General features: G+C 53.5%; 5 protein-coding genes across 5 annotated transcripts; 2 read left to right on the top strand and 3 right to left on the bottom strand.

Moving 5' to 3' along the window:
* Positions 1–425: 425 nt before the first annotated feature.
* On the bottom strand, positions 426–5,886 carry EsH8_V_000600 (uncharacterized protein; the record flags this gene model as incomplete). The annotated part of the gene is made up of 3 exons (XM_083273116.1): positions 426–469; positions 518–2,141; positions 2,191–5,886. The coding sequence occupies 3 exons, from the start codon at positions 5,884–5,886 to the stop codon at positions 426–428; spliced, it is 5,364 nt and encodes a 1,787-aa protein (XP_083125831.1).
* Positions 5,887–9,521: 3,635 nt separating this feature from the next.
* Positions 9,522–10,919, bottom strand: EsH8_V_000601 (interferon-related developmental regulator-domain-containing protein; the record flags this gene model as incomplete). Its single annotated transcript, XM_083273117.1, has 1 exon — positions 9,522–10,919. One exon carries the CDS (start codon positions 10,917–10,919, stop codon positions 9,522–9,524), a length of 1,398 nt encoding a protein of 465 aa, XP_083125832.1.
* A 2,656-nt stretch (positions 10,920–13,575) lies between these two features.
* EsH8_V_000602 (uncharacterized protein) lies at positions 13,576–16,052 on the top strand (the record flags this gene model as incomplete). Its single annotated transcript, XM_083273118.1, has 4 exons — positions 13,576–13,609; positions 13,682–13,893; positions 13,950–15,596; positions 15,678–16,052. 4 exons carry the CDS (start codon positions 13,576–13,578, stop codon positions 16,050–16,052), a joined length of 2,268 nt encoding a protein of 755 aa, XP_083125833.1.
* A 6,051-nt stretch (positions 16,053–22,103) lies between these two features.
* Positions 22,104–23,268, top strand: EsH8_V_000603 (TOR complex subunit LST8; the record flags this gene model as incomplete). The annotated part of the gene is made up of 4 exons (XM_083273119.1): positions 22,104–22,125; positions 22,202–22,223; positions 22,299–22,794; positions 22,852–23,268. The coding sequence occupies 4 exons, from the start codon at positions 22,104–22,106 to the stop codon at positions 23,266–23,268; spliced, it is 957 nt and encodes a 318-aa protein (XP_083125834.1).
* Positions 23,269–23,554: 286 nt separating this feature from the next.
* EsH8_V_000604 (COPI-interacting protein CEX1) lies at positions 23,555–26,121 on the bottom strand (the record flags this gene model as incomplete). Its single annotated transcript, XM_083273120.1, has 6 exons — positions 23,555–24,971; positions 25,021–25,394; positions 25,444–25,590; positions 25,641–25,751; positions 25,803–25,940; positions 25,999–26,121. The coding sequence occupies 6 exons, from the start codon at positions 26,119–26,121 to the stop codon at positions 23,555–23,557; spliced, it is 2,310 nt and encodes a 769-aa protein (XP_083125835.1).

Here is a 26,121-nt window from a genome sequence, read left to right on the forward strand (position 1 = left end):
TAGGCTGCTTTCAAAATGCGGCAGCTCAATTCCAAGATGTGGTATCAACCAGCTTTCACGCGTCCCAAACCTATTCATGCTTCATCCTCAACTAGCATGCCACCTGAGTGCCTTGCTACCCCCTCGAAAACATCGCTCAAACGCAAAGCCATCAATTGCGTGTCATGTCGTCGTTAGGTTGAGTAGCGAACCAAATCCTTCCTTCTGCACTCCTTTCTTGCGGCGATAAGACATATCCCCCCCTTTTCGTCCGTTGCCGCCTAGCAGATTCTTCTCTGCATCTCTATAGCAGATAGCTCAATGCTGCATCCAATATGTTCAATGATTATAGCTGATCATGTGGTTCAAGCTATCCAGTAGCATCAACTCATGTGGCGCTCAGTAATTTGTTCTGCGCAATTAGAGTTTGCGGCGAGAAATCTTTTCTAAAAGGTGTCCGTCTCGTTGCTGGCGACTGTGCCAAAGGTGTCTGGAACGGGTTAGAATGTATCCTCAACTCCCAAAACAGTATGCTTACCTCTCTTACGGCGTCGCTCTTCCCTGGCGGCTTCTTCTTCCGCGCTCTTCGGGGTCATGGCTCGCGGCCCGCTAGGGCGTCGAGCTGGCATGCCGAGGGCACCACTGAGATTGCGATTCTCCAGCTTGGGGCTGCCAGTATAGTTACTGGTAGCGTGGGTGCCAGGGCCAGTGCCATAGCCGCTCTCTACACTCTGGTAGGGGAGGGGACTGGTCTTTGAGGCCAATGTCGAGATGCGCTTTTTGGCAGGCGTGTGGGTTGCATCGTCGATGGGCTCCTTGGGTGGCCTCGGTGGGCCGGCGGACGACGAGTCCCAGTACTCACCAGCTGCGGCACCAGATCCGTTGCTGTAGCGATTGGTGCTCTGCTGGGGGAAGCGGTGCAGGCTGGTGGCCGAGCCAGCCCAATCTGCGGACTTGGGAGACATTGGCGTATCGTATTCATACGCTTGGCTTTCCAGCGCAGCCTTAAACCTCTCGGTTTGTCCCTGTCGAGGCTGAGGGTGTTGAAGATTCACCGAGTTGCGGTGTGCCTTGTACTTGGGGTCCTCCGGGGTCATGTAGGTGCCGGGAGCAGGGGGAACGGCCTCCAGGCGCTGGTTAGGAGCAGAGAGATCCTGCTGGGAGAACCCAGAGTGCAGCTGATCACTGCCGTAGTCGTTTTGGTACCGGTCATCGTATCGGAGATCGGAACCGGACCGGGAAGGAGGATGCTGCAAGAACTCTTCTTCGTGCTCCTTCTTGCTGGAACCACTGCCGCGAAAGGCTTTGCTGACGCTCGTGGCTGTTGACTCGGACCATCGGGAGATCTTGGGGAACCAGCTCGAGGATCCTCTCTTCTGCTTCTTCTTGTCCGTTCTCGGCGTGTTTTCATTGCTCAATGACGCATTCTGGGCGGCCATGGGCTGGGGAGGAGTACCCAGTGGCACCGAACCACCACGTTGAAATTCGTGGCTAGGCGTGAGGAGACCCTGTTCATTGCGGTAGTTGTCCTGGGGAACGTAGTCCTCTTCGGTGTCTTCATGCACTGTGCTGATGCGATTGGGCTCGTATGCTAGCTTGGAGGGGCCACGCGATTGTGCGAAAGAAGACATGCCTGACTGGCTGCCATGGCTAGTAGTAGAGGTGCCAGCTTGACCCTCAGGCTCGTAACCTCGATCCTGCTCGTATTGCATCTCTGGAGTGAGGTTTTCGTAGGATGGCCGGGCGCTAGCCATGCCAGGTCGTACAGTCTGCGCCTTGAGAGTGTCCACTTCACTCAACAGCTGCATCAGCATGTCTTCGATCCTGCTGAGGTCATTAGTGCCCTTGGTACTCAAGCCCTTAAGAGCCTTGCGGAAGAAGTTGCTCTTCTTGGTAGTCTCGTCAAGGGTGCTGTTTTGGGATGCGCCGCTGTAGCCCTTGATGGATCGGGGAAGGCTGCCGGGATAAGGCCGGGGGCCGCCAACGGCGTTCTTGACCGTCTCCTCAGTGTTCTCCTGAACCTCCTTGATGATGACATCCTCAGTATTGGCAAGGAGTTTCTTGATGTCATCGAAGGAGTTGCGCATTTCAGCCGCGGAACGGACAAGCGTCACCAGGATCTCGGTGTCGCGGGCGCTGCGTTGTGCGTCGCGTACCATGAGCTAAGAAGTGTCAGTCGCATTCGAGAGAACATTGAATTGGGTTACTCACATGCTGCATTAGAGCAATAATGTCTTTAGACTCGATTCTGTCGATACCGTTGCCAGTGGCTGCATCATAGAGGGGAGAAGCCATGCCCTGAGACATACCACTCAGGTGTCGGGTGTGTTGGGGCATGAAGAAGGGGTCCTCCGCAGTCGGATCACCGAAAGGCATGATAGCCTTGCCTTGAGGCTGCATGTTGGGTGAATGCAAGGGGCCCTGGGAGATATACCCTTCGTCCAGGTTCTTGTGTCCCGCCGGGCTCCCGGTGTGGTACGCGGCATCATAGTCATCGAGGAAATCGGGGTGAGCGACAGGGCTCGCGCCGTCATAGGGGTTCGTGATGACAGTGTCCCGCTTACGCTCAGCTGATGTGCGTCTCCACTCGTCCTCAAGCTCTTGACTGGGCACTCGGTTGTGAGCCATGGCGGCGGCAGCGGCCGCCCCCGTAGCGGCACCAGCGGCGGCCAGAGCGAGGCCATGACCGCCATGCTTCTCCGTGTCGCGCTGCTCGTAGTCGCCGAAGTCGCTCTGGCGTGGGGTAGTCTGGCGGGGAGTGACATCGCCGGGCCAGTGAGCATGATCGCCGTGTTCACTTCCGCCGAGCGGCTCGCGGACAAGTGAGGGGTTTGTCAACACATCGTCGTCTACATATCCGACCTCCGGCATAGGGTCATCGAAGGTGGGCATGGCACTAGCGCCCATCTTTGGCTGTTCCTCAAAGTCAAGACGGTCGATACTGTGAGCCGGGGTGTTCGCAGGCTCACGGCCCTCCATTGTCCGCTGCTTGAACGATTTGTTTCTCGAGACACCTTCCGGGACCCACTCGTCGTTGTACTCCTCCTCAACTTCCTCCACAGTTGGCTGCTTTGTCCTGTCCTGGGCGGCTTTCAGAGCAGCAGCAGCAGCGCCGACAGCCCCCGCCGCGATTGCTTTCTCGGAAGCGGTCGGGGATTGTCTTGTCGACGTCGAGGGGGAGTTTCTATACCTAGCAGGAGCCACTTTCCTACCGTACTCGTCGAGGTCGTACTCTCCTGCAAATTCCCTTGACCGGCTCTGGCGGCTTGAGGTTGGCGTGCGGCTGCTCTCCCGTTCGCGTTGTTCGAAAAATTCACGCTGATCGGCCACAGAGCGCTTTTCAGGACTGACACCCCGAGATCGAGGCTGGATTCTAGATTCGTCGTCATAGGAGACGTTAGAATTCTTGCCATACGACACATTGGAATCCTGCCCATATGAAATGTTGGATTCATTGCCGTAAGAGACCTGCGAATCTCTGTAATCATAACCAGAACCGGTAGTGAGGACGGATTGGTCGAGCATGGATCCGTCAATGAGGGAAGCGACATTGGACTCCACGCCGTTGGGCACGTGGACGATATTAGGGTTGGCAGCGATGCCGCGTACAGCCTGGCCGGAGGAAGGCCCAAGTTCGCTGCCCTCTGTATATTGGCTGTTGCGGTAATCTTGTCCACTTCTGATGCTGCGGTCATCGACAGACTGTTCATCAAACCCTCGGCCCACAACATTGCTGGGTGCTGAGGCTGGCGAGAAAGCTCTCATATCAGGGTGGGATGCATGAGACTTTGCCGGCGAGGCAGTGCCGTGTGACATTCTTGAATCGCGCTGCGCGGCCGTCTCACTGCCAGCATCCGTGTACCCGGATACACTGTAGATGGGACTGAGCCCGCGCCGCTCAGGCTGGTATGGGACGTATTTTAACGGAGGCGGTACATCTTGAGTGTTGTAATAGTCAAATTCATGACCAGAATCGGCGTAGTCGCCGTCGCTCTCCGTGATGCGGCTTCGTTCGTCATAGTCGTCATCATACTCATCGCGAAGGGGTTGGGAGGGGCTGTGAGTATAATCCTCCGTCTCATGCTGTTCTGCGAAGTCTCCGGTCCGTGAGCGAGAGAGTTCTCTTAGATCTCCATGAGAGATATTTGCGTGCTTTGTAGCTAGTGTTTGTTGTAGATTGGTTGCCGGTGTTTGTGTTGGTGTTGGTGTTGAGTCACCGGAGGCGACATTGCCTCGAGTAACCTCTTGAATTGAGGCTCTCTCCTCCATAGCGGAATGGGGCCGATCGGTGTCGGCGGAGAGAATCGAGGTCCGGGTGAGTTCAGACGGGTTTATTTCACTCATCAACGGCATTGGTGGTGCGGGTGCCTCCTCCTCCTGGAACTCCTCGTCGTACTTCTCGCGACCCAAGCTCCGGCTCCGGGCTGAGCCGTCAGCACGCCGTCTTCTCCGTTGCCTTCTGTCCTCCGACGAGGGAGACGCCGCACTCAACGCGGCAGCAGCGAGCCCGGCGGCAGCAGCACCTCCGACCGCAGCCTTGAGAGCACCATCGCTCCGCCGCGGCGTATCGTCAACTGAGAGCACCGAAAAATCCTCAACCGACTCGTCGGCAACGCTTCGGGGTGAATCGACGTATTCATGTCGCGCCTCCCGGTCTCTGCGCTCCCGATGTCGGCTATCGCGACCGGACTCATTGCGCTTGTCGGAAGATCTGCGTCGGTCTACTCCCAGATCCTCGCGGGATATGGATGTCCCCGTGCCTGTGGATGTAAGGGAGCTGCGGCGGCTTTCGCGCTTACTCTGTTCCCTTTTCAGAGCGCTCAATTCTGGTAGAATAAGTCGGCGAATGGCGTCTTCGACCGTCTCGAGTAATTTCGGATTATTGATCGATGATTTGGAAGCCCCGGAGCGGACGGAACTCTGGTCGTAGGACCTGTGGCTGGGAGAAATGCTGGACGATAAAACACTGGAATCTGCCCCAGACACAACAGAGTCAACATGACTCCGACTCGACCGTCGCCGGGGTGACCGCGTTCCTTCGACCTGCTTTTCGCTGATACTACTTGTACGGCTCTTGCTCGAACGGTGCTTGCGATCTTTGTCTCTTGAAGATCTTTCACCTGACACTTTCCTTTCGCCGCTGTGCCTTTTGCTCCTGCTGCTTTTCACTTGGTCGGCTATCGCAGCGCCCGCCATTGCGCCGGCGACACCGGCGGCCAGTTCATTACCTCGAGACGAGCTCTTGCTGCGCTTCTCGGAATTTCTCGTGAGAACTGTGGAGCCAGAGCCATCGAGGAAGCTGTCTTGGGGAATGGCCGAAATATCGGACATATTGGGAGGTAGGTAAGAAGATTGAGCGTCAGCATCGGGGATTAACGGACTAGCTGGTCGGCGACGCCGTCCGCCGCGGTCGATTTCTATGTCGATTGGGTTCCTCGACACATTGGACTCCTCGGTGGCGGAGGCGTAGGATCGCATGCTTTCGGCGTCCTCGCCCTCTAGGGCTTCGACGTCAAGATGCGACGAGCCCGTTGTGGACGACAGAGGCACACGGCGGGTTAGCGAGGCCTTGCGGGTGTTGCCCTTGGTCTCGGTGATCTGGATGTGGTCGTGGCGATGCTTCTTGGACGGGGTCAAGCGCACGCGGACGCTGGGCTTGCGGTCGACGGATGAGCCAGAAGGGCCAGGGTGGCCGCCCTCGAAATATTCAATTAGGAGCGACGTCTGTGAGCGATTGGCCCTGTGGCCGCGAGTCTTGATGGTGACGGGAGTGCCGTCGTCTGGCAAAGAGTAATGAGAGGCTTCGTCGGCGGGCCTGGACACATCGGTCGCCAGCTCGGTGGGGGTGACGGAATCGGTCTCGGTCGGGGCAGGGAGTGGAGGAGGCTCATTCGAGTCAACACCCATTGTGGTGCGATGCTCGAGGCCTCGGCGTCGGAGAGGCTTGTTGGCGGGCGGGCGCGGATGACGAGTGCCTCGTTCAACGGCTCACACCTCTTGGTTTCTTGTCCTTCCCTCGAACAGGGAAAGAAGGAGAAGAAGTGCGAGAGTGTGTGGGTGGATTGCCGGTTGCCGTTCAAGGTGGGCAAGGATTTGTTGTGGGTGCAGTCGCCGTCAAGACATGAGGAGCAGTTCGTTGCTGCGGGAAAAAAAAAACTGGGCAGGCTGGGCGCTGGGCGACCTGACTGACACCTTGGGAGCCGTTGCTATTTGGCGATGCTTGTAAAGACAGCAACGAACGGGATGCGAAAAAAGAAGGAAAAAAAAATTCGACGCGGCCGCTTATGCCACACACGCAGCGGGAACAAAAAGCAACGATGGTCAGGAAAACGGGATTAGAGGCAAAGGTGAAGGAGAGGCGAGCGATGGCGCAAGGAGGAAAGCCAAGTCGTTGAGGTGCGAGGTTCGCAAACTGGGGTGGCTGGGGGTAAGCGGTTGCTTAGGTGTTGTTTTTTCCCCGGCGATGTTTTGCCCCAGTTGCGGATCTTGGAGCTGAACCAGAGAGGCAGGCAGACAAGCTCCGACCAGGGGGAGGGGGGTTCAACAGCCTATCTTTTTGCCAACGTCTCTTTTTCCCACCACGTCGCAAACCCCAGCGAGACGGTATGAAACAAAGATGGCGGTTGATGGAAAACGCTTAGGGTCTTGCGAAAGAGGAAGCGAGCGGTTGAATATAGCAAACGGCGGTCGAGAGCAGAGGGAATGCAAGCAAGAGGCAGACCGGGGCGGATGGGAGGCGACAAGCGACAATCTTGGATGATGCAGGCAGGCAACCCAAAGGGCAGGGAAGCACTGTCGAGAGAGGGGAACCCTCGTCGGGCTCTGGCTTGGGTGGCCTGGCAGCAGTGCTGGGTTGTCCCGTGCAAGCTGGGGAGGCTTTGTTTATTGTGTACCACGCCGCAGCCCCCGTAGTCTGCTGGGAGCGAAGTACACTAGTAATCTTGAAATGGTAAGGTGAGCGCGGGAGCGGGCTGGGCTGGGCCGGGTTTTGGGTCTCCTTGGGCTGGGAACACTGGTCGACAAACGCGACATGGGCCGGAGCAGCAGCACGCAGCACGCAACGTGCAGCGGCAGGGCCCAAGGTCGCCAGGCGAGCGGTGCGGCTACACCACCCCAAAACGCTTGCTGACCAGTCCCGCCCTCATCTCAACTGCCACTTTGCAGCCATGTATCCGCACCTTGCATTCGAGGTGACGGAGACGGAAGGGGGAGAGAGGGCGCGACTGGTCGCTGATGCCGGCAAAGTCCCACGGGTGGAGGTGCTTGATGAGTTGTCCCTCACTCCCTTCCCGAAAGGAGATGGGAAGGCAGCGGGAGGCATTGGACGGCGGGCCAATTGCCGCTGCGGGCTTGGGGCGTGTAGAATGGACCCTGCACAGAGGTGCCTTTCCAGAGCAGCAGGCTGCCCGTCTATCTGCCTATCCGAGCACGCCTGGCCAGCTATCTGCTCTGTCACCAGTGTGCGCATGCAGTTCTTGCATCGGGCTGTGGCCACTGAACGGGTTGAGTTACACCACACCTTTTCACTCGTCACGTCGTTGAAGTCGAGGCGGCGAAGCTGTCCGTCAGAGGTGCACCTCGGCCCCTCTGGGATTGTCTCTCACCGTCTCTTCTCCCGCAGCCGTTGTTGGAGCCCCCAACCCTGCCACCGTTACGTACCTACCTCAGATAGTTCAACTTGGAAACCGACCTTGCGTGTTTGCCTTGGTAGACTCGCTCTAGTCACTCAGACCTGGACATCGAGAATCGGCCAGGGCATCTGCACTTTGCCGAACCAACATGTTTCCTCCAGAGAGCAACGGAGCTGTTTGTCCATCGGTGACACTCCCGGCTCCCCAGCCCCCCGCCTAATGTAAAATGATCGCACAATCAGCCATCATCCCACTTTCACACTCTCTTGGTCCGAGTCTTTGCTCTGAATGGACGGCGTTTCCCAGCCCCGATTTTCTTTTTCAAAAACCCACTTTCCACTTTCTCAAAAAGGATCCCCTGGAAACCGGGCCCCCATAGCTCAAATCAAGCGGGTTTCCGTGGGTGGCTCGGGCGTCTTTGGCTGGACGACGGGAGGAGACTGATCATCCACTAGCAAGGGCAAATAGAAACAAAAACGGGGAAACTGCCTGGGCCTCAAAAATGTCCATCCACGACTTTGATTGACGCGAGAGCTTCACGCGACTGACTTGAGAGCACACATCCGTATGTATATATTACTAGAAAACCTGCCTCTCTTGTCATCCGAAAACGCGTGTCTATCTGTCACTGATGGCGCCGCATCGTGACTGAGACGTGGCAAGCTAACACTTATCGAGTGACGTCTGTACAACGTCTCCAAGCCCCAGAAGACACATACATGACATGGTATCTCAGCCATCAGACAACCGCCAAGTTGACCAGAATCCGATACATGCTAATCGCCACTGTACCTAAGCGAGCCCAGCCCTTCACCTCAGCTTCCCGTCCCATCAATCAGGCCTTGGGATAGGTCCAACTAGCACTTCCGCCCAGGGAATGCAAGGTGAAAAAAATCCCAATATGTCCACGTACCTAACAAGTGGCGAATCCACTCATGCCCGTCGTCCATCGGGGACTCGACAGCCAAGCAATAATTTGGAGCAGAAACCAAGACAACAAGGGGCTTAGGATGTCCTCATACTCCCTCCGTCCGGGATCGGTAGCCCCTGCCGGCTATTTGCCCCCGTTTGCAACCAACTTCATGCCCATCTCCGTTCCAAAACTCGGATCATTTAGACCTGGACTGCTCTGCGCTGCTGGCCCCTCTAACAAGGACAGACTAGCCAATGTCCCGAGAGCGGGTCTGTCATGTCGGAGCACCGAGAAATGCTCGAAGCACCCGCCTTTTGTAATTCATTACGCCCTATAACAAAAACAAAAATGAAGTCCTTCGCATGACGCAGGAGACGGATTCACACACCCAGCACCTTCATCTACCTATAATTCTCGGGGCACAGAGGCATGCATATGTACGATCGCGGGGCACCCTCCGCTTGTATCGATCTCGCTCTCTCACGTCCTTGAAACGAATGCCACCGTTGCTTCCGAGACCCCTTTAAGTTTAATTGATTAGTTACTGTACTTGTCTGCCCCTCTCTCAACCTCCTTCTTACCCGACGCCCGAGCTATACAGATCGACTGCTGTGCGACATACGGATGCCACCCCCGGCGGAAAGCCGCATCAGCCGTGACCGAAGGCGTAACCCCCCCTCTTCTGGCACAACTCACAAATGCACGGATATACAGCGAAGATATTTGTCCAATAATGCATTGATGTTGTAGATAAGCGATGCTGCTACGAGGGTCTCCCGTTCTGTGGTATCTTCTGTCTGTCCTCTCTCTGCATCTGCGTATAAATATGCTCAAACCAGATGACGTGTCTTTAGCCATGGTGGCCTATCGTTGCTAAGGGGTCGAGAGGAGCAACCGTGTCTTTCCCGACGGTAGCCTCTCCCGGCTGTTGCTGTCCATAGAATGCATTTTTCCCTTTCTCTTGCCTCTTCCCTCCTCTTTGTACGCAACTAAAACCCTTACCTTCTCATCTTCTTGGCATCTCTGGGATGCAAACTGTAACCCTGTCCTGACGGTTCTTCTGTCTCGGCACCACCTAGTAGGTCTGCCACTGTCGGGTTATCGTTGAAATGAGTGGGAAGTCCACCTCCCAAGACAGTCTTCGCGGCTTCGACTCGGGCCATGAGAGACCACGAGTCTATTAAAACAACCGAAGACCCCAAGCGCAGCTTCTCGCGATAGCCAAAGCCGTGCATATCATCATCATCGCCTCGGGTACCTAATCGAGGGTCGGCCTTGGTTCCTCCAGTGTGCGGGTTGAAGGCTGGGCGGCCAGCGCTCGAGAAGCCCGGGCCCTTTCCATGCTCGAGGGACGAGACAATGCTGGCGAACTGTTTCCGCAAATGACGTCGGTCTCTTCGCGCCGTTTGCTTCACCGAGGGCTTTGAAGCTTCGGCCATGCGGGCGATGAGCTTCTTCGGATCGTACTGCAAGTTCATTGGCTCGCCAGTCTCTTCCTCCTGCTCCCGCGCGGCCTCAAAGATGAAGGCGATGTTGAAACCCGCACTTGCTTGCACCTCAACGTCCGTGCTGTCGAGCTGTTCCACAAAAGCATCGATGGCTGAGTAAACATTCTCGCTGATGTCATCCATTTGGCTAGCAACAAATGCCCATGCCTCAAGAGCCGAGGTGACGACGTCACCGTTGTCTGCTGCTCCGACAGCTTCTCCGTCGCTTTCCACAATGGTGACCAGGTATTCCAGATATTCGCTCGCAGCCTCTTCACCTCCACCGCCGTACATCGCAGTGACGGCCATGGCCCAGATGGCAGCGGCCTTGACGTCATTGTCATCGTCGTCCTCCAGTGTTTTCTCGAGCTGTGGATATATGTCGTCGAAAAGGGCGTCTGACGGAGTGGTAAGGAGTGTGGCTGCCAGCGACTTCAATGACATGTTCCGCTCCAGGGAGCTGCCGCCAGATCTGATATTCTTCATCAAAGCAGTAACGATTTCAGTCAGAGAGTTGCTGATTTGTCGTCCGCCGTAGTGGTGCTTGACGAGGTGCAAGTAAGACATGAGGGTAGTTTCCCGACCCTTGCTATTGGTTCTCTTGCGATCTTGCAACTCGACAATGCGATCCTGGAGGAGTTGTGCCCATGAAGCTTCGGTGGCATCGTCAAAACCAGTGTCCGACCCGTTGGACAGAGTGCTCATTGTCATGTTGTCTTCGTATTCATCGTCGCTTCCTTCCTCTTCAGAGGCATAGCGCGAATGCGCCGGAGAATTGATTTGCGAGTGACCGGGGGAAACATTGGGAGAGTTCCTCGTAGAACCCCGTGTAGACTCGGGACGCGATCGCGCCTTTTTCGAGACGGTCTTGCCGCTTTCGCGGAGTACTTTTAGTCGTAAATCGTGCATGGTAGGTAATGACGCTAAGAATCGGCGTGAGGTGTGTAGTTGTTGTGTGAGTGCTGCTCGGCACTTCTCTGCGGGAATACTGCGAATTCGTAGGGTTTCCGGGCAGTATTGCCTAGGGTTGTCTGTGCCCGTATCAAGGTGGCGTTTCGTTGAGGACAGTGTTATTTCTTATCGTGTTCTCTCTGTTTTGCGGTCGATAATCCATGGGATTTGGGAGTAACAATGTGTGTGGTATCTTGTATATATATGTAGTTTGTAGACCGGGGAGAGCCTTTGGTAATGCAGGAACCGTCTAGTGATTCCTTGGAAGCGTAGTCGATAGCCGTCTTTTAAAGATTTCAAAGGTGTAGAAGATGGTGGAACATGACCAGAGTTGATCACCTGGCCGTCGTCTTGGAGGTAGGTGAATTTGGGGATTTAAATTAGGGCAATGGAGAAAAAAGTTGTGGAGTGTAAACAACAGAATGAAGTGGTGGGTGCTAGGCAGGAAGTGAAGAGGGTGGCATTCGCATTACATAGAAAACCCTTGATTCATCAAATGAATCTTATGGATCCCGGAAGAGCGAGCGGGCGGATGGCGAATGACGAAAGAGACTTTCCAATAGCGTGTAGGGCGAGACACAGCTGGGAGCCAAGCGGCAAGCAAAGCACGGCAAACAAAGCTCAGCAGGTGCCTCGCCCTCGTCGCTCCACAGCCCACACGCCGAGTTCAGGACTCCAGAGTGATGTCTTTATGTGGGGCGAAGTGGGCGTGGCCTTTCCGCTCGCGCATTCCTGGGAGGTACCCTTGTAAGCAGATCGCCCCCGTCCTTGATTGCTTGCTGGCCCTCACAGCCCTGTACCTCAGAGCGCGCCAAACTATTCGTACATGTGAGAGGAGCCGGCAGGTACCGGGGTACATGATGCCACTGTGAACGAGGGAAAACACCTTTAGAACATGCATCATCTGACCGTGACAGTTCTCGGGTCTAGACAAGATGCGGCCGGCGCCAGTGGCAACCAATCCAAGTTATTTATCAGCAATACTAACTAATTCGCCAGAATCTCGTCTCATCTCTGTGGTTTTAATCCTAGACATGAGCATGAGCAACACCGGCGTCAGCTGCGGCTACTCGAGGTACCCGGCAGTAAGTGTGCAAATGCAACCTGACTTGGCCCTGCAATCAGACATCCAAGGACACGACAAAGCAAATGCTGACATGCACCTCGGCCCAGGATACACGTAAATACAGCAATGACTTCAGGCAGCAGACATCTGTATTCCCGCCTTAGGACAGCGAGACTTATCGGAGAAGGCTCCGGGGGAGAGTTTTGCAGGCGCTTTCCCAAGACCACAGAGCAATATATGCTTGGTGGAACACGGGAGGGAGGGGAACACCGCAACGCACGTGGGTGCGCACTTGCGCGAATCAGGCCTGGCGACGTAGACGGTGGCAGCTGGTCCGCCCGGCCGCCAGACCGACATCTCACCGTGTCATATCTTGCGCAAGCCTCTCTGGGTGACCTTGAGGCTTGCGATGATCGTGTTCAGTGAAGTTAGAGGCTGGTGTCGAATGCCACCAAAGCCACTCGATGTACGGATACCTTGCTTACCTTAATGTTCGTTGCACAGCTCTCGTCTCTGGCGATACTCCTTGAATGCCGTGGCGTGGCGGTTTCCTCCCTGTCGACAAATATCGAATCTGGTAGGCACGGTACAGATTTAACCCCGCCGCTTGTCCCTTCCATCTGTCAGGTGCCATGTGGTGAGGTCCAAGGTGCCCCTCTTTCCTAATCCCGTCATCATATTCCCAAACGACCCGAGCCTGAGGCCTCAGACACACACTGTGCAGCCTGGTGGTGCACCATTCCATGAGGTACCTTGCGTGTTCCTTGTGCACTTTTGCTCATACTCCTTCCTCCTATGACCTTGTTTTCAACGGCTTTCGCGGAATCACCCAGATTTCTGGACTTGGAGTTTCTTACACAATCCCCATAGATCATTCCTCCTTCCTCGCATCATTCTAATCCTCTTCATATCCTTATCAGCTCCGACCAGGCACTCGACTTATCTAAAGTGTCCGAACGTCACGCCAGCTGCTGATAACCCCACCAACCCACCATCCCCCACTGATCAGGACCCCGGTAACCCCTGCAAGCTCCCCCTTTCGCGCACCCAGCTAAGCTGCGATAAGGCGTTATCGCTGCCTGCGCTACTGCCGTGACTGCCTGATACAGTCCTCAGCACAGTACCAACTCCGGACTCCTGCCCCACCTCACTGCCAGCGGCCTCGACTGCGACCAACTTACACTGTATCGCACCTACCTTTCTGCCTTCCTTCCGCCTCCTGGCTCTTTAACCTTCAGCCCTCCCACGGTGCAAGGAAGGCTCCTTCCTACCACGCCATACTCGTTTCCTTCCTTCTCTGTTCCCTCTTCTTTTCGAGGTGGTCTTCTGCGAGGACTTTCCACCTTCCACCTCTTCACTTATCTAGACCCCTCGTCTCAACTTCGACTACGTCCCGCGAGCTCGGTCATATTCGGACGGAGGTAGCTGATTCCGAGACAAACCGCCATATACCCTCGCCATTTGTTCGGCCATCCGGCTCGGGAGCCTCGTTGCCCTCGCTCTTTACATCGACTGACAGCTAGACGCCTCCAGTGAGCCAACATCAAGATGGCGTCGGCGCAGAAACCCCAAGCACAAGATGGTGAGTCTTGCTCCAGTTGTTCCATCTCTAATGAACCGTCCTGTTTGGCCCGTGACTAATGAAACCCCCCAGTGCGTGTCACTCTGTCTGTCAAGCACCCACGTCCCGAATTCCAATACCCCGAGCGAAGGATCTCCCTTGAGCAGAGGAACCCAGGCGTCATCAACATCGGCAGAACAAGCAAGCGGTTCGATCACCTAGAGGCCAAGGCGGATAATTGTTACTTTGACAGTCCCGTCATGAGCCGTGATCACGCAAAAATCACCGTGGATTGGTTTCACAAAGTAGGTGGCCTCCCTATGATAGCAACCGAATGATCATTCCCTGACCTCAACGCCAGAAACTCTTCGTCAAAGATGTCGGATCTCTTCACGGCACATATCACAACTCAAAGAGGTTGACGCCTCACACGGCCCATGAGCTGGAGCAAGGCGACACCCTCAAGTTCGGCATCGACATCCAGCGATCCAATGAGCTATACCCTCCTTGCACTATCGAGGTAGAATTCGAGTTTGACCACCTGGCTAAGCTTGCCAAGTCCCAGGCCCAAATTAATGCTCGGCCATCGTTTGCAGTCCCTGATGAGTCGGACAGCAGTGACAACGAAGACGACATGCCCGAGAGCGATGTTGCACCTACCATCGAGAAGATCCGCAAGATTAATATGCACCGACCAAATCAGGTCCTCAGCAGATCTTTTCCAGGTCCCATTGACCTGACCATGGATTCTCCCATGCACGAACCTGAGGCGCAGGGCCAGGCCGATACTCCAATCGTTATTGACGAGGAGATTCAGAAGAATCCACTGGAGCCCGTTGAACACCCTGCCAACTTGACGCAACCTGAAAAGGTTAGAGAAGAGCTGGACGCTCCCTATGAGGATGAGGATATCGTGCCACCCAGTCCCAAGGATAACTATGATCTTCTGCCCAATTTTGCCTCGGATTCCGAGTCGGATGACTCCTACGATGAGGATTCCGTTGACTATCCCGACGAACAATCGACAGGCCAGGGCCAAATGAATGAATCCAGCGACGAAGACATCTGCTTGAGCGATTCTGAAAATGAAGATTCCAGTGAAGATGATGAGGATGCTGACCTCGACAATGAGAGTGCCTCAGACAGCGAGAGCGAGCTCTTAGAGGCACCAAGCTATGAGCCTAGAGATTGCCAGATGGATGACGATGAATACGAATCCCAGCCAGATGAGCCTATCCCGGCTACTTGGGATGTTGAAGATGTTGTTGGCGCTTACCAACATTCACAACACGAACTTCTTCCGGCCCACCAGTCCTACTACACCCCAGCCAACTGGCCCTTGGCACCGCCTGCTCCCCAAGCCGCCATGGCTCGCCCATTCCGACCGATGGAAACGCAAACGCTTCCGTCCATAATCTGGCCGGCACTACCTGTATCAGAGCAGAGCGAGCAGGGACGCCCGAACGATTTCCGGCTGCCGTCAATCCTGAATCCAGCTGATTCGCAGCTCGGCCATCTTTCTGAAGCCAGCTCCTGTGCTCAGAGGCTTCCTCTTGCTCAGCCATCGGATTATTCAGCTCAGAGAGATAAAATGGTGCCTCGTCTCCCTCCCTGGCAAAGAACGTCCGGGGCTTCTCAGCTGGCTAATGCTGCGCTGGAGAAGGATTCCTGGGCATTGCCCCAAAACGATGGGCCCTCTGCTGAGGTTTTGGGACAAATGACAGGGAAGGCCGAGTATTTTGCGGCTAGGGAGCATAATAAGGCGTTTATGCGCTGTCAGGAAGACCGCCACGAGAATTTGCAGCCCAACGATGGGGTCTCGGAGACAATCACAGTGCTTGTCGATGAAGCTTCAGCATCCGCACCTCAATCTATTGGCACTGCCGACAGAGCCACTACCTCGGAGATGGTAAACGAGGCTCCCAAGTCAACCAATGTCGCCGAGTCGGTATGGTCGGCTTCCGGGGAGAAGTTCCTCAACTCTCCCCAGGCTTTCCCCTTGTCAGATGTGAGAAACAGCAGTCCAGAGCTTGATATGACGAGCGCCTTTCAATTCCAGCAGAGCAAGCTTGTGTCTAACTCATCCAAGATTCCGGATATTCACACGAATACGACAGGTGAACCTGAACAACTCTCACCACCGATGAGCCCTAGATCCCTGAAGAGGAAAGCCGACGAGATATCGACTCTCATCCCACAAGAAGAGGAAGAGGCAGCCGAAACCGCGGCAGTCGTGGGGCAGGATGAGGAGATGACGGAAGATGCTTCCAATGAGACAAAAGTAATTACAGGACAAGCCGCCTCCGTTGGGCCTGTCACCCCAGACTCTCTCGACGGAAGTGTGCCGCCGCCCCCTAAACGCTTGCGCAGTTTCTTGAGCAAAGCTGGGTATTTCTTCAGTGGAGGTGTACTATCTGTTGCAGGTGTCGTTACAGTACTCGCCGCAACAGCTCCTGCTCTCTAAGGCACTGGCCTGTACTGACTCTTTCACTACTTTTCTCTTGTTTTGCTCATTTGCGGGAACTGGATCAGATGGCTTGTCTTTCGTCCATTTAGGACTAAGAATATGATTTGGCGTCACAGGTTTCAGGGGCGGGGAATTAGGAACGTACAAGGATGAGGACATGAGATGAATTCCGATTCGATGACTTTACATACTCTGCTTCGTTTTGGTGGACCGCTGCTGGGAGCTACGGTTAGGTTTGGCAAGGATAAATTGCCCCTACAATAGGTCATAATATACCTAGGCCACCAGATACCTTGAGTCCTAGCTTTAGCTCTACTCTCCTTTCAATTTCATTTCTCTACAAGTTCTTAGGTTTAGCTCAGGTAGTAAACACCTCTTTACTGCAGTCAATTATCGTCACATGTCTCCAATACGTAATGTTATGACACTATAATAGCTTGCGAGGCTAGTAGACTTTGCTTTCCAACCCAGCCTCAAATTTTGAGAATGACAATCGCTTCGTCTGTCCCTCAGTTTGGATTCGAGTTCCGCCTCATTCTTCCAACATTTGATTATTTTTCTCGCGGGATATAATTCCTAAAGAAGAGGAGGCACTCTGCTTAAAGGATGTAGTCTCAATACATGGTTACTTCTGAGTGTCCAGAAAGCCCATAATTTCCAATAATTCAACACGTATAGCTATAGGTTTCTCGATGTCCTCGTCTCCGCAAAGTCGGGTACTGATATGAAACGAAACGAAACGAAACGCAATAAACGCAGACGAGCATACCGTGATGGAACTAGCGCTGCCACGCGCTTCAAACGGTGGTGTTGCTTTGGACCGCTTCGGGAAGAGCGTGAGAAGCTCGTCGGGGAAACACGGGATTTGTAAAAGAAAAGGAGCATGGTCTTTGGGGAGAAGTAAATCGGGCAGGGGAAGGAGATGCCAGTTGGCCAGGGGGTGGGGGTGGACGAGGTATAGCTCGCGAAGCACGACAGCGATTCCAGCATGGGGAGTTGTTGGAGTAATTGGTAAGATAGCAATGCAACGTCGGCTTTCATGCACATTTGACAACCGGAAGGAGGGCGAAAGGGCTGTCGGATTTAGCTGGAGCGAGCGAGCGAGACGAGTGCATGCATGGCTTTTCCTTGCTTTGTCGCCCGGGTTCCCTCGGCCCTATCACGTTGGATTGGGCCTGGCCTATGTTGTGGCATGTTGGCCGTGATATATTGGCAGCGCGCATAAGTCTCGGGGCCAATATCCTCTTTAGGCGTTGGAACCTGCGGGTGCGCTTCGCATCGTGAAATCTGAAGTTGACACTGTTTTCTTCTTCAAACCCATGGTGAATGCGAAGAAGGTAAATTTCATACCGGAATACATTGAGCTAGGTGAGAGAGAAAAAAACATACGAATACACACACACACACACAGAGAGAGAGAGAGAGAGAGAGAGAGAGAGAGAGAGAGAGAGAGAGAAAGAGAAGAAAAAGACATCACAGGCCGTGCGCGATATGTGAGTGTAAGTTCTATCCAATACCCAAGAGTCTTGTGAGACGTCCAAATAGAACGGCGGCAAAACATGCATGGTGATCATGCCGGGAAGACGCACCCCCGCGATGTAACGAGGGAAGAAAGGAGAAAACTTGCCCACTCCTTTTTGGTGACTGGGGTCGGTGCCGTATCAATGAGCGGATTACTGCGAGCCCATCAGGCAACGGACAGTTGCTTCAACATCCCGCGCCCGACATACAGTGCCATTTGGCGCATAGGAAACGCCATCAAGAGCACAAGCACGTCGGATGACCCTTCACGGTTGTGTCGAGGAGTACTCTATGATAATTGGATGGTAACACAAGGTGGGATTTCGGCCGAGGATAGGGGCCAGTGTCGTAGTTTTGGAAAGATAGTGAGGAATAGATTGCTAAATTGCCCCTTTTTCTTGATGATCGTCTGTATTTATCAAGGTGTTCTTACTAGAAGAATAACAGGCACCGGCTCTGAGAGATATTGGCACTGATCTAGACTGTAAGATTCCGTTTAGTTACTTACGTTGGATGCAACTTAGAGTCTGCTGGAAGGAAAAGAGGTTGCAACCTGAACTACTGATTGGTAATCTATACCCCGGCTATCAACATCATCAGACTAGGGTATATGTACGGACTAACGATAGTTTCGCGGAGGGAAACCCCTGAAGAAGTAGTGTTACTCAAACTTAAGCACAGATGGGAGTAAGCGAGAGCAGGTGAGTGCTTGCTATGTACCCGACAGCTTGTGCTGTAAACGTCGTAATGCTTGGCGTAGGCCTTGCCGTGTATTCGCTTCACGAGACAGTAAGACAATGACCGGGGAAATCGAAAAAAACTCGCTTTTCTGGAACCCATGAGAGCGAGAAACACATGGCCTGGAGATTGGGCTATTATTGGTCCCGGCTGACTTTGTACACAGTCGCACTGGCAGGGGCGAGGAATGGCCTTGACGACACCAAAAAGATGGTGCTCCTTCAACGCATGCTGGTCGTGGCTTGGACGGCGTTATTCAACACCGAGTTTCCCCTTTTGACATGCTGATGGACCCTTTGAATGACCCTGGTCCTTCGACTACAGGTTTCCAAGGCCCTAATGCGCCGGTGTAAGCCTGTATGGGCGGATCGACATGGGCAAGATGCAGGTAGCCGCACGCCGGTCGAGGTTGCAGAATGATTGCTGGAACAGCTGGCAACCGAGGGGGCCGGTCCTAGGTCCGAAAGGAAGCAAAGCTAAATCCAGGGGAACATGCGTCCATTGTTCTTGAGGGACAATGAATTCGACTCAACATATCTGGAAATAGTCATTTGTGTCCAGCTTTTGCTGGCGACTCGGATATAATGGACATGGTGGCGCAGAATTCAATAATCAGATGAGGTTGACAGACATAGCACAGCACCGGAAACACAGATGGCAGTTTCTTTCACAACACCGCATATAGGATGGGTCCTGTGCCTCATGCGGCTGACGTCAATATCAGAATCAACCTACTGAGCAGGTTTCCAAATGACGCTCAAAGGAGAGCCCAAGCCGGTGGGTAGCTTGCCCAAAGAGGACAAGCAACATAAGGCGGCATATGAAGTATCACCCAGCTCTTTTACCCTATTCGTTAGTGCGCAGGATGAAACGAGGCAACCTTGACGGCAGCAGTCAGAATGGTCACAAGACTCGGCCAACGGTATTCACCTGTCATGTCTCGACGGTCTTTAAGATCCTTGATGATGTTGCCCAGGCCGGAAACCGGAGAAAGCGGTGAAGGAAGTATAACACACTTTCTTTTCGTAGGCCACACCCTACTGCGGTTGATGCAATTCTAGATTCTATTCGGCCGCTCCCTAGATGCCAGAGTGAAAACCATAAAAGGCTCCGGACCCCTCAGTGTTTGACACCCTTTGGGCACGGCATACCGAATCTTTCCCTTCAACTTGGTCGCCTGCTTGCCAAGGAGTGATAAACTTCAGTAATATTATCAGACCCCCCCCACAGCTTTCTAAACACAGAAGGTTGCCGCTACAATGGCCACTGAAGATGTCTGCGGCTGCATCGAAGACATATACACCGGAAGGTGGGACTTCAGAACTTGCACCCATTGCTATGGGCATGAAAGGTTGAGTTTCTCAACTTGATAGAGGCAAGATGAAAATTTGCTGACAGATTTCACAAAGAAATTCTTGTGGTCACTGCGGCTCGTTGGGCGTTGTCAGAGTTCCCTGTCCCCATGGAACGGCTGGCGAAAACCAATCCTTGAGTTCTCAGCCTCGAGCCGGAGGGGCACATCCAGACAAGCGAGGACCCAGGGGGCCAGCAGGACCAGCAGACGGGAATCCGAACCGAGGCGTTGCCACCGGGCGTGGTTAAATACCTTAATAAAAGTTTCCTGGGCCCTGAGGCCCGCGTAAATGTCATCATCCTTAAAAGACAAAGGGGTTTGAAAGAGATTAAGCGAATCACAGCGATTAAATCATCATCATTTGGCGAGATCTTGCAGTCGTTCTCTGTGAATTGATCAGTTCGTTTGGGCAAGATTGATGACGGAGAATGGTTTATTCAGTTCCTCGACATCGAGCATAGCCCTCGCCATGAATCAAACCTCGATATGTGCGGCTGGACAGTCGATTGAAGAATTATATAAATGATTTATAGATCTAGTTCCATATACTCATTATCTACGCTGTTTTCTTGGCTAGGTCTGGCTGCCATTGAGTTTGGTATTTAGACTGTCCCTTGCTGAACATCCGGACACGGGCAGAAATATTTCGTTGTGCATAGGTACCTGGAATATACGCACAGATCCTGGAATCTGTGTTGGTGAGATATAGAACCGGATACCTTTCTCAACGATGTCTCTTGGCTTATCCGACGTAGCGGAAAACGAGTTCGGATGATTGCTAGCCCAGGTTCCGCTCAACACTATAAGGAATAGATCCCGTCTTGTACTGAGTTTCATGGAATTGTTATTTTTAACGGTAGCTGCAACTGGGCATACTTGAACTGCTTCCGATGTTGAACAACTTTGTTGCGGGACTTGGACATTTGTTCTGTAGTTTTGCGATAGCCAAGGGTGTGCTTGGGTATCAACGCCGAGTCGCACAGCATCGCTGTTTTGGCCTGATCTATGCCAAACATCTCTATGGAAGATGCCATTACTTTTATGACTGATTCAACGGGCATAATTGACCACACTGTTTCCGACCGCAAGCCTTGGTGGTTCGTTGGCCGAGATTTTGCAGTACATACGTTGAAGGGTGTCTCGGTATAATTTCAAACGATTAGTTCCTTGCATGTTGCCTGCCGTCTGACTTCTTCCTATGAAATGTGTTCCCTGAAGGATATTGCGATATCAAATGCGTTATTCCGAGGCTTATCGCTCTTTGTCTCTTACGTGAACCCTGCCCACAGAAAGTGATCATTTAGGCGTGTAGCGATCGGTCAGAAGCTCGGCTCAAGTCTAATCGGGCGGAAATGCACAGTATGCCGAACCAATCCGTTGAAGGTGCTGCCGCTTCGTAGCTCACACTCATACGGCGCCGTCTGTTGCCAATGTACTTGAGACGAAGAAGGGAGCCACTATGGAAAGACGTAGCAAATTTTGAATGATTTATCAAAATCCGGTGATCCTCAAGAGAAGAAGTATTGATAAAACGGATTTCATAAAGGATAAGTGTCCCAGTTTCATATTAGCTAGGCAGGTAACCTTTGCTGTCCTATACGATTGTAACCAATGCCTCCTGCGCCCTCTTTTTTATTGGAGTTCGTCTGATGTGTCAACGGAATTTGGAAATCCAATTACATCAATAACGCAGTTGTGCTGCAAGTCCCTGGTTGAGATTCCTCGGATGATGACGTCGGCAGTGGTCTCGAGTGATACAGCTATAAGTAATGGGGTGTTTGAGTGGAACGTTTGCACTGCTCGAAGGTGACAGCCACTATAGGGTTCTGCCACCATAGCCTGTGAAATGGGGAATCGTAAGCATGCCCGATTGTAACCGTCAACAGACTTCTGGTTATTCTGTTACACTGCTGCGTGCCTGGTAGAAGCCGTCATGTGGTTCTTACATATCCGACGAAGAGTTTGGCCCCGAAAGTAATGTGAATATAAAGCAACGTCGCAGAAAAACAAGCAGAGAGTGGTTTTTCTGTGTGGCAAAGAAGACGGGCAAGACAGCAACGTGGTTATCGTTGAGGTTGAATTCGGTAACAGCTTGCCGAAGGTGTAAGGTGTGAGTAGAAAGATTGTACACACACATGCCTTGGGATTTTGGCTCGCCAGACCTATGCCGATGTTATTCCGACACCAGCCACACCTCGGTGTGGGCCCATGTAACCCCGGACCTCTGGTGGGGCCGTTTTATTAGGAACCGAAGCTCCAGTCAAGAATCCAAACCAGCCGCATCGACCGCATCGTGGAGGGGCTGCATCCTGGTGGTGAACCTGCGCGCAACACATTTCGGGTTTTGGGAGCGCAATTCACAACCTCGCAAACACCCTTCCAAGCAAACGTCAAATAATGCGATAACCGAAGCCAAAGGCTTCACCACAGCAACCATGTCTGTGATTCTTTGCACAGGTGAGTGCTAAGTCTCTTGATTATCGCCTCTCTTTTAGTCGGAGCGCCGTGAAATCCGTCGCTGACTTCATCGTAGCGGGTTACGACCACACAATCAGGTACGTCAACAATCACATTCCCTGAGCGATCTTTGTTTGTTGGACGACCTTGACTGACAGTTGTTTCTACACAAGATTCTGGGAGGCCCTCTCCGGCATCTGCTCTCGCACGATCCAGCACCCAGACTCCCAGGTCAACCGCCTCTGCATCTCCCCCGACAAGCGCTTCCTCGCCGCCGCAGGCCACCACACTGTCAAGCTCTACGATATCAAGTCGACGAATCCGAACCCTTTGCTGACTTTCGAGGGCCACACGGGCAACATCACTGGCGTCGCTTTTCACTGCGAGGGCAAATGGATGGTCACCAGCTCTGAGGATGGCACCGTCAAGATCTGGGAAACGCGCAGCGGACAGGTCCAGCGCAGTTACAACCACGGCTGCCCCGCCAACGATGTCGTCATTCATCCCAACCAGGGCGAGATCATTAGCTGCGACCGCCAAGGCAGCGTTCGCGTCTGGGACCTGGCGGAGAACAACTGTTCCCACCAGCTGATCCCCGAGGAGGACGTCTCCGTCTCGAGCGTCACAGTTGCCAGCGATGGTTCCTTGCTCTGCGCGGCAAACAATGGCGTAAGCTGGCCCTGATGCCGAGGCACAACTTACGCGACAAAGGTTGACATGAACTAGGGAAATGTTTTCGTGTGGCAACTGCTGCAAGCCTACGATCGCACACAGCTGCTCCCGGTGACTCACTTCAACGCGCACAAGGAGTACATCACGCGCATTCTTCTGTCGCCCGATGTCAAGAAGCTTGCGACATGCAGCGCCGACCACACGGCTCGCATCTGGGAGGTCAAGGACCTTGAGCCCGCTCCCGATCAGGAGCCGAAGCCGTTTCCCCTTGAAGCGACCCTCACGGGCCACCAACGCTGGGTATGGGACTGCGCATTTAGCGCCGACTCGGCTTATCTGGTTACGGCTTGTTCCGATCACTATGCCCGGCTCTGGGAGCTCCACAGCCAGCAGATCATCCGCCAGTACAACGGTCACCACAGAGGAGCGGTCTGCGTCGCCCTCAACGACTATTCAGAGTCCGCTAGATGACAATTCTGGGTATTCGCCGGGTGGCATTGTACTGATTGTTTTATTGGTCTACACAACGCGTCATTACATGTAACTTTTTCAACTTTGGGCTTTGGGACTGGGTTGGCGGGGCGTCTGGAAAGTCGTTTGTATCGCATCACAGATGAGCTGCGGCCATCTGTAGTACAATTTTCAATTGGCAGGCTTACTGCTATATGAACATTACGTGCCTATGCTATCCCGCAGTGGGTCAATTCGTACCCGTGTGCAACACCGAAAATGCTGTGACTTGCCCCTTACGCTTTAGTTACCACCCATCTCCCCAACCATCGTCGTCATCGACCTGCTTCGGCTTCATGTCTATCTTCTTCGCTACTACAGGCTTGGCTGCTGGCCTGGTTGTGAGAGGTTTCTTCGCCGCTGCCGTTGATGACTTTGCCAGTCCCTTTGGTAGTGGCTTACTTGATCCGCCCTTCTTCTGTGACTGGGCGGCTAGCCAGCCAGCGAAATCAGGCTCAGCACCATCGTCGAATGGTGTCGCGCTGGCGGTTGTCTCTTTCTTTGCCGCTGAGGGCTTGGCGTTCTCGGTTGATTCTCCCCAGCCATCATCGTCTCCCAAATCTCCCCAGGCGTCGGCACCGTCGTCGGCAGACTCTGGGTTGAAGGCGTCTGCCGCGACCGACGACGGTGTTCGTGACATCGGTGGTGGCGGGGACTTGACCGCCTGCCGATGCAAAGCTGATGCTGACGACATGGCTGGTCTTTTTGCTTCTGGCCCTGGTGATGGGGTTGGTTTTGGAGAGGCGGCCCCTGAGCCGTTGGATGTCTGCATCTCGCCCGCGGCTGTCGAAAGCTTGTTGGTGAAGGAGGATATGGCCCATCCAGCCCAAGAGGATGCCGAGGCTTCGTTGGGCTGTGGGGTGCTCATCCGAGGAGCGCCGGCACCTTCTGCACCTTGGGGGGGCAAAGCGGTGTCTGGCATGCCGGCGGCCGCCTTTCGGACTCGTTGCAAATAAATGTCCATTGTTTTGCTGGTTTGATCGCGGATCAACTTCTCCTTGTCAATCAACAAGGGGCACAATACTGGCATTATCCTTAAAGCGATATCTTCTTCAACAAAATACTCCCCAGTGACGGCGAGGGCCATCAATGCCGCATTTCGAGCGTGTACAAATGGGTCTCGAAGGGATCTGGTGAAGGCAGCGATGAGAACTTTACTCCTTGACGAGGTACCGAGGTTTTTGGCTATCTTGCCAAGACAGATGGTCGTGTTCGTTCGGATGCCCGGTTGCTCATCATTCGCAGCCTTGGCCAGGTACTTGAGCAGCTCCCCGTTGATTGTTCGATCCGACAGTTTCGAGATGATGACGAGAACCGACTTCAAAGTTTGTTCCCTAACAACTGGTGCGGCGTCTGTAAAACCAGTGACCAGCTGCGGAAAGATCTTGTCGTTTACAACCTTTTGCGAAAGTCGATCTATCATCAGGGGCAAGCTGTCAAGGAGACAAACGCGGATGGCTCGGTCTGGGTTAGAAAAAAGTCGGATGACCACAGGTGTTATCTTGCCATCGAAATCTTCGTTGGAGAGTTTTGCCGCAATTTTCATGACAACACTGAATGCCTTGGGGCCTCCGCCGCCGAATTCAACCGACTTTATTAGCTCCGGAAGCACCTTCATCTTGAAGAAGTCTTCGGGAAAATCGTCCGTTAGTTGGTCGAGATCGCTGCCATAGTCAGATAAGTCTTTTCAAGGGTTGCTTCTCTATAACTTACTCAAGAAATTCCTCTCTCTCGGTCTCAGTTTTGACACCTAGGTTCTCGATCCCCTCCGTCAACTTGATGAGCGGACTGTCGAAGAATGATCCGCTGCGTTGACCCTGCTCCAAGAAATGACCGACGCTAACACGGGCTTTGGGGTTTGGGTTTACCAGGCGCTTGTAACTTTGTTGCATTGTTGGGGGAATATTCTTCGTCTGGCCGGCCTGATCAGAACCCATGAAGTCACCATTAAACACTTCGAATATCAAGCATCCAAAACCAAACGAGTCAACGGCGGAATGCGGGCTCTTCTTAATGGCATCCCAGCCGCCACGGGCGAGCTCTGGCGGAGCATACCGTCCGGAATCTGGGACCAAACTGCCGTATGTCTGAAGTCTTTGTCAGCAAGTCAAAGTGCTCGATGATATGTAAACATACATATATCACCGCCTCGTCGTCCTTGACGTTGCTCAGAACCTCAAAGCCACTCATTTTCCACTCCCCGCTTTCGGACGTGTATACAGAGCCAACCCTGAGGTTACCGTGTATTGATGTCGCCTCATCGTTGATGAATTTGATTGTACGCTGAAAGAAGATTAGAGACCTTGCACAACCACGTTATAGTTCCCACATACCGCCACACCGCTCAACCCCCATTTTATAGTCTCTGGTGTAAGACTCTTTCTCTTAACATGCCATCGTAAGGGCACCACTCGTTCGGTCGCGATATAGATGTACGTGTCGGTCTATGGTAGCTTTGTAAGACGGAGCCTAGTCTGGTCATGGGCCGAGCATACCTCCACAGTATCCAGCACCTTAATAACTCCTGGGTGGCGTAACGTCCTCAGCTTACGCAGAGCGTTCTTGGCTAGGGGCAGTCGAGACTTGTTGGCAGCAACATCGAAGGAGAAAATGCTGCAGTTTGATCCGTCTTCCTGTTGAAAAAAGTCAGCAACCAGAGCCTTCAAGGCCTTTTCTGGGTGCTAGACGTACTCTCTTGGTGCCATTGTTGAGAGTCCAAATGGACTCGTCGATGTCCACCTTGTCGCCAAAGCTGTAAGGAAACGGCGGACCCTGAGCAATGGCAGACGCAACTGCCGACTTGAGGAAGTTCAT

Source organism: Colletotrichum jinshuiense, chromosome 5 (assembly GCF_051148585.1).
Source record: "Colletotrichum jinshuiense chromosome 5, complete sequence".
Classification (NCBI taxonomy): Eukaryota; Fungi; Ascomycota; class Sordariomycetes; order Glomerellales; family Glomerellaceae; genus Colletotrichum; species Colletotrichum jinshuiense.